This window comes from Brassica napus, chromosome C3 (genome assembly GCF_020379485.1).
Source record: "Brassica napus cultivar Da-Ae chromosome C3, Da-Ae, whole genome shotgun sequence".
In the NCBI taxonomy this organism is placed as follows: Eukaryota; Viridiplantae; Streptophyta; class Magnoliopsida; order Brassicales; family Brassicaceae; genus Brassica; species Brassica napus.
In genome coordinates this window covers 59,209,214-59,217,960 of record NC_063446.1, presented here as the reverse complement: position 1 = coordinate 59,217,960, position 8,747 = coordinate 59,209,214, and the positions used below count along the sequence as shown (strand labels likewise).

Genomic DNA, 8,747 nt, shown 5'->3' with positions numbered 1-8,747 from the left:
TTGTCATCAATTTCATTAGCCATATCATATTTGTTTTGTGAAATTGATTGTAGAAAGAACACGTGACAAAATCAATTCGCAAATATAGTCTAGGGGATTTGTGCAAGGGATTTGTGCAACGTCACTAAAACGTAAAATAGCCATCAACCCCAACGTCACTAGCTACTAGCTAGCTACCTCATCTCATTCGTCGCTCTGTAAATACTCGCGAGAGACCGAAACTTCTTTTTCTTATTTCTCCCTATGATGATGTTGGTTTCTTTGATTGCCGTCACAAAACTTTGTCCGTCCGTATCATTCTTATGCATCATCCGTATGCCGTTGTTTTGCTTATTTCCGACCATATCATAACTCTCCGAATTAACAACATTTTCATGTCTCTTCGCATTGCTTCCGCCTTCGCTGATACTCCAGCTTGTACCGCTGCAACAACTCAACGTATCATCTTCGCTCAACTGCACTATCTGCTCCGCCGCTTCCATCTCCGTCTCTGAAAACGCAACTTCTGTTTCTGCCGTAAAACCAATCACCTCCATTTGATTGATCGTTTATAAATCAAATCAACAAGACACTCTTGATTCTCGATCGAATATTTATCTCTCGACGACTCCTTTTTCTTTTGCTACTCTAATCACTTTTACGCGTATCGTTGTTGTTTTTCTCGTCTTTTATATAAGAAAAGAAAAAAAATTAATCGAGAGAAAAAAAGGAAAACTATTAAACCAGGAAAATAAAAAAGGAAACCACTGAAAACAGATAACAACCGCCTGGCTGTTCTTGCACCCGAATTAATATATTTAAAAAATTTAATAACTTTTTGACCAAAAAAATTAATTAATCACTACATCCTGAACCGTCAAGATTAGTAACCCGACTTTAAGATTTGGTTAAATTACTTGATCCAACGGCTTCCTTTGTGTCTATCTTTGATGAGGTCGTTTACTAAATTTCATTTGTCCTTCTTTTTTAGAGATATGCGTTTGACTTTCAATTATACGATTTGATGGAGTCCATGTATAGCCATTGCGTTTTCAATACGGCATATACACGTATTTGGGGGCCCTTATGTTTCATCTGACGTGTTCTAATCTCGATCGTCGTCTCATCCTTTGCGTGACATGCGGTGGTTTCACAGGCGCCTGATTCGGCTTTTCTTTTGAACTTTGGCTGTAGATGTATTTGAGCAAGCATTTTGAAATGGGATAATCTATCAATATCAATGTTTTATATTTTAATTATTTGGTAATCTGCCCAAAAAGGTGGATAGAACCCAAACCTATTCTTTTTATTTCTCTCCATAAAATAGAGTAATTCTATAATAAAATTATTTTCTTTTAGAAAAAGTATAGAAAATATTATTGAAGATAATCTTAGAAAACGAGTGGATATATAAAAGCTGGAAAACGGTAACATCCATTATTAACAAAGTAGAAAATAAAAGCAAACAACTCTATCTATGATTATTATATATAATCTCTCCAAACAGAAACTATCAATCTATACTATTATTTATGAAGTGATTTTGCTTAGCTGTCATCTTTTCCATGATTTTAGAGAATTTTGCTTATTTATCATGTTTTAGTAATTTTTAGCTGAGTCATTAATTCATTAATTTATATAATATTATTATTTTTTAAATTAAGTATTAGTAAATGTTAAAATATTTACAATAAAAATAAAAATTAACCAAAAACAGAAACATATAATAAAAATATAATTAGTGTATATCTCAATGCTCCATTGATGTAATAATGTTATACGTATTTTAATGGTTTATTTTATGAACTTATATTGTCATGATAAACATGTTATTACAGTTTCTATTTTCAATATGTTCTCACAAACATCATTTTTTTCCTTCTTTATTAAGTTCAAAAAAACAAAGATGTGTAGTTATAGATTAATGAAAAACAATTTTTTTTGTAAATAATTCATTATATAATTAACTAAAAACGAATTTTATATTAATAATATTAGATTTATAATATATTATATAATTTATTATAAAATTAATATAATAAATTTTTCAAAATAAAACATTTTTTAAAAAAATAAGATTATTATTATATATTGTGTTGTTATCTGGAAATAATATTTTCAAAATTAAAATGTAAAAATTTTATTATTAAAATTAATTGAGCAAAAACATTTGAATCATGATATTTTATAAAATATTTTGAATATGTGAGTGTTTTTAAAATTTAAAGTAATAAATATATATATTGATGAAATTTTATATATTATCATACTGGTTTTTGAATTAATAAATTACAAACTAATAAGTATTTCTTTAGTTGTTATCTTCTCCATGATTTTAGGGAATTTTTGCTTATTTATCATGTTTTAGTACTTTTTAGCTGAGTCATTAATTCATTAATTTATATAATATTATTATTTTAAATTAAGTGTTAGTAAGTGTTAAATATTTACAACTAAAATAAAAATTAACCAAAAAACAGAAACATATTATAAAAAATATTTAATTAGTGTATATCTCAATGCTCCGTTGATGCAATAATGTTATACGTATTTTAATGGTTTATTTTATGAACTTATATTATCAAGATAAACATGTTGTTACAGTTTCTATTTTCAATATGTTCTCACAAACATCATTTGTTTCCTTCATGTGTAGTTATAGATTAATAAAAAACATTTTTTTGTAAATACTTCATTATATAATTAATTAAAAACGAATTTTATATTAATAATATTAGATTTATAATTTATATTAAGTAATTTATTATAAATTAATATAATAAAATTTTCAAAATAAAATATTTTTAAAAAAGATAATTATTATATATATTGTGTTGTTATCTAGAAATAATATTTTTAAAATTAAGATGTAAACTAATTATAATTAAAATTAATTGAGTAAAAACATTTGAATCATGATATTTTATAAACTATTTTGAATATGTGAGTGTTTTAAAAATTTACAATAATAAATATATATACTGATAAAATTTTATATATTATCATACTAGTTTTTGAATTAATAAATTATAAACTAATAAGTATTTGTAAGAAAATTATGTCCGCAAGTGCGGGCAAAGCACCTAGCATAACATTATAAATAAAATAATTAATTTAGATGGGAAAACAAGAAAATAATTTAAACCTGTAAGAAAAACTGCACATCTTAATAGTTAAAAAAAACTGCACATCTTTGTTACAACACAATACCACCCAACAACCACCAACAGAGTTCACGTCATCGTCATCAACACATTTGCTTCCAAATCTCCAACACAAACTCCTTTACTCTTCTGCTTATAATCAAATCTTCACCATGAAATAGCATGCAAGGCTTTGTTTTACTACAGAGCTTTAGTTTCCACAGTTCAGACCACATATCTCCAACACTGGTCCACCTTTAGCCACAAACGGATCAACTCTAACCAATAAGAGCGTCAAGATCGAATCAAGAAGAATAGACCAAACCACAATAATACTAGGCATCCTATCTTTCTTCCCAAGCAACCCCTTGAGGAATGGGTATAAATGAACAATGACCAAAGAGCAAAAAAGAGTCTCCCAAACAGAGGTCCCCCAAGAGTCATAACCATTGCTAATGGCATCCGAAATACCGACAATAACTCCGACGATGTTTATGATCAGAAGTATCGTCGGAGGAATCAACAGAGTCGTCCATTTGAAGATGTTAAGCTCAGAGAAAGGTCCATCGTCTGCTGCTTTGACGTGTCTGTGAAGTTAGTGTTGACTCCAGCTAGAACCTTGGGCAAACCTTGAAACAGAGCAAATAGATGCGAAGAGTCTCCTCCTATTACCCAAAACTGCTCGTTTCTCTGCACCAATCGAGCAGTTTAGCTTAAAGACGAATAAAAAATTTATAATATTTTGTTATAAGAGCAAAGGAAATATACATCCTTATTTTAAAAACAAAATTATATCAAAAGATATTATCCAAATTCCTAATGTAAATAGGTTTTAGAGAGTTTACGGATTCCTGACTGCATTAGGACCACATATATGACAATAATTACTTAAAACTCGTGAGAATATGAATTGATAATTCAGTATATAAAGACTTCACGTGACATTGGTGGAGACACAAACAAACCGATAGGAATAATTTCTTACGTGAAAAGCTACCTTAACCACCTAGAAATAATATGCATATGGCGATCCCTACTTCCACATCCATGAATGAAGACGAGCCACCTTTTAAAAAAAGACGGCTAACTTTTATCAGGAGACAGGTGACAATTCTGATGCTTCCTGATGATTTGATACTAAATTGCTTAACCGCATCTCAAGATTGGACTACCCAACTGTTTCCTTAGTTTCCAAGAGGTTCCGCTCTCTCCTTAGTCCTTACTTTGGTGGAGCTTTACCAGACCCGAACCCTATTAGGCTGCACCGAAAGTTGTCTCTAAGTGTCCTTACAACTCCATAACGATCCTAAAACACTACGATGGTTCACGCTTTGCCGGAGACCATATAGCTCAAGAAATATTTTGGCCCCCACTCGGCCACTCCCCATCTCTTCTCCTGGTTCTCTCTGTACAACCATTTTTATAGTGTTTTCCTTCTAGTATTACTTACTATCGAAGTACGATGAAATTTGTTTGTTGTTAAGGCATAAATCTGTAGAAGGTCTGTAGAGAAGCAAAACCAAGATGGACAATAATAAAGCAGTGTTTATGATAGAGTTCTAAACACTATAATAATATGAAAACACCAACGTCTCCAACAAAAGGGAGAACATAAAATTCTTCCAAACACCCAAACGTGTCCAAGTCTTTTTTTTGTCATAAGCTTTTTTTTTTTTTTAATTTAGTCTTCATTGTTTTGCAAAAAAAAAAACTTTTTTGATAGATTTGTACCAAAAAGGCATATCTCTGGTCCACCTTTAGCCAAAAAAAGGATTAACTCTAACCCACGAGAGCGTTAAGATCGAAACAAGAGGAATAGACCAAAAAACAATAATCGTAGGCATTATATCTTGCTTCCCAAGCAACCCCTTGAGGAATGGAGTTGCAGGCAAGGAAACAGAGAGATGTCACAACTTATATTTCATATCATGACTCTGTAAGAATCTTATTATAATATTTTTTGTTTATATTGACTGTTGTTATGAAAATAAGGGGAAAGTTTGTATCTTTATTAGACAATAAGGAACCCTTTATATAGAGAATTACATAAGTATGAAACCCTAATACAATATGAGCTAGGAAATACAAATACATAAGAATATGAGCCTTCGAATATGGGTTTCCACCAGACCTTGGTTTATAACACTCTCCCTTGGAAGACCATCTCCGAAGTGGTTTGTAATACGCTTTGGATGTTACCTCATTAAAACCTTACCAGGAAAACCCAATGGGATAAAACCATGGTGAAAGAAAAAGAGTACAACGCGTATTACTCCCCCTGTTGAGTACATCTCTGGATGTCAGTAACGCCTTATTAATTAGATTCACCAAATCCTCACTTGAGTGAACTTGGACGGACAAACAACCTGTATCACCAAAATAATTTACCTTTCTTCGGGTAGGTTAGTATCAAATGGACTCAAGTCTTTAGTTCCTTGTAGGTAACAAAAATATGTATAATCCCGTTTTAGTGCCTTTGGATCGATCATGAGCTATATCTAGCTAATAGATTACGACAAATTATTTATTTAGCCTTGTATGGTTCGCCAAATTCGTCAAAACTTTATGGCACTTAGACATGGCATTTCAGGACCAAAGATCTCCTCATTTTCTTCATTAGGGCCGAAATTATCTTTTCTAAACTGAGGTTACTTATAATTATGGGACTTGTCAATTCGTAAGCTTAGTCCATATCAAACTTCTTGAGCACATTATCTATGTATGTCATTTGGTGCATAAGGATTTTCTTTTCAAGGTGCTCAATGTATAATCCAATATATAATCTTGTTTTCCCAAAACCCTTCATGTTTAATTCAAATTCTTTCTTGATGTATTCTATATTTGAGAAATTTCTCCAGAGGTTCCTAGGATATTCAAGTCGTTCACATAAAGATATTCAATATTGTTATCAAGAACTTGATGTGTTCGGTAGTTCGATACCCTCTAGAACTTTCACATAAATTTCGTTATCCAGTGGACCATATAGATATGTATTTTATTTGCCAGACTTATAAGGAATCAGAATGTCGTTGCATCCACCACATAGGAGTATGTCTCCTTTATAATTGATTCCATGTCTTTGTGAGAACCTTATGCAATTTCGCCATTCTTATTATGTTTTCTCACCAAAGACTTACTTATGTCCAACTGGTTTGACTACATCTCTTCTCTTAAGAGATTTCATATACCACGTCTTATAGCATTATCAATTTGCTTAATCAATTTCTCTGAGTGCACTCTATGATAGACGTTGGTTTCATGATCCCCGCTTTTGTCAAGCGCTTTTGTATTCAAATATTATATCATCATCGACGTCGATATTATTTTACCGGTTCCATTTATAATCCAGACATGACATAATGCATTTAGATCTTATTATTTTCAGGTACCTGATCTTTATTCATGGTCATGTCTAAGGTTTCCTTTGGAAAACCTTAATTTCGGATCTGCCATTTCAATTGTATGCTCTTCTCATTTTCGAGTAATACATGTATGGTACCGTCTTATCTTAACTAAGTCCAATATCAATTTTATTAGAGCATAACCCGCTGGTATATTTCATTTTGGGTCATCAAACATGTCTGGCAATTGACTTGTTTAAGTTCTGAGAATGATTCATTCTTTGGACTCTTATTCTATATTCATATTTGAGGATCATTATTCATTCTCGAAATCGTTTACCAGCTTATTATTTCTCTCTCTGATGTTGGATATACGGATTTATCTAATCCATGGCTTAGCCTTAATCATATCTCTCGTGGCCTTATGTATTCTTATGGAGATTTATATCCAACGTATACACTTAATTCAATTTCACATCTCATCTTATAACTTTGTGGTGGAGCAACTTATTTAAGTTCTCTATATGGGAACATTAATTCTTGACCCTTTATCAAATTTATGGGAGAGTCTCTATTTGTTCTTTGGTATTATGCGAACAAATTTTGCTGCAACTTATAAGGATTCATAAATCCACTGGTATCACCAATTACTCTTGCAAACTTATTGTAGATTTTGACAAGGATATGTACAACCATATGTCGTCATATATGATGGATAATCAGTCCATCCGTTGGTGATCAAGCCCACGAAATTCCTTGCTTATTTTCAAAATATCATGGTGAATACTCATATTATCAATTCCCTTATTCAAAGGGACAGCATATCTTAAACCATTCAATAGAATGTCGCATACTTAACCGGAATGACATGACCGGTTTGCCAATCATTAATCTCCATATAATATTTCTGTTGTGCAATTTCGTTTTCAGATTTGATTTTGGCCGAGTTCTATTTGGGCTATTGTTGTCGTGGATGCTTAACTTATTTTGGGATTTTGGGATTCTCTGATTCTCCTCCTCGAGATAATCACACTTAATGTTCATTTATCTCGTATTGAATCCCAAACTTAGGTAATTTAATATCAAATTTTGTTCACTTAGACAATAATTTTGAAAACATCATGCATTAAATAATTCAAAGTGTGCAACAAATAGCCATAAATAAATTAAGTCTGATTAGATTAATAGAGATTTAAATTCGGCCAAGATAGATTATTCAAAAGACTTTGGCCAAGGAGATTCGGCCAAGATGATTTTATCAAAATGCTTTGGCCAAGAGATTCTATTAGTTTGAGTAGATTTCATATTTGGCCAATAGAAATTTCAATCTGGCCAAGCTTTTGCCTTCGGTCAAGGTCTTTTAAAGGTTGGCCAAGAGAATTTAGACTTTGCATTTGATCAAGATTTAAGCTAGGCCAAGCTTCTACATTTGGCCAAGGCTTTAAAGATCATGCGATTGTTCATTAGGCCAAACATAAGCTTCGGCCATGCCAAATCCGAATGGTTATAGGATTCTAACAGATTTCGGCCAAGGAGTAATTTTATGATCAGATTTTAAGTTTTAAACAAGTGATCATGTCTTAAAATTTGGCTAAGATTTCATTTGGCCAAGGCTTTGAGAAACGATCCTACAAATGTTCATATGAACATGTATAGTCTTGGCCAAGTCAAATCCAAACAGTTTTAGAATTTGGTTATGTGTTTCGGATTTGCTAGATTTTTCAGCATATGATTCAAGGTTTAAAAAAACACATATAGGTCAGAAAATGTAATCAAATCAAGTTTAGCATATGATGAAGTTTTGATCCTACGGCCAAGCTTTTAATCATGCGGATAGGATTTCATGCAATCTCTATGTTTTAAACAAGCAAGGCATCATTTTCAATCAAGTAATAACCTAGCAAATCAGATTTGGATCATGTGAGCATGTGACTGAGAAATTAAATCTAGGTTCCATGCTGCATGCAATCGAATTTTATCTTTAACAATCAATCCAGATTTTAATTTCTTAGCATGCGAGCTAGGCGATCAAACAAATCAGATTTTGGGTTTGACGCATGCGAATCAGATTTGGTTAAGACATATGATTCAGATTTTAAACAATATCATGTGATCAAGCAACCAAATCAGATTTCAATCAATAGCATGTGATTTAGGCAATTTCTATTTCTAATAGGATTTAATCATGCGATTTCAATTTCCTAGGTCTAATCGATTTTTAATCAATTAGCATATGAATAATTTCAATCTAATCATGAAATTTTATCCCTAGGTTTCATATGAT

At 31.7% G+C, this 8,747-nt stretch overlaps 1 protein-coding gene across 1 annotated transcript; it reads right to left on the bottom strand.

The window, feature by feature from the left end:
* Positions 1 to 548, bottom strand: LOC106379761 (the record flags this gene model as incomplete). Its single annotated transcript, XM_013819641.3, has 1 exon — positions 1 to 548. A coding segment is annotated over one exon (375 nt), but the record flags the coding sequence as incomplete, so codon positions are not given.
* Positions 549 to 8,747: the final 8,199 nt, after the last annotated feature.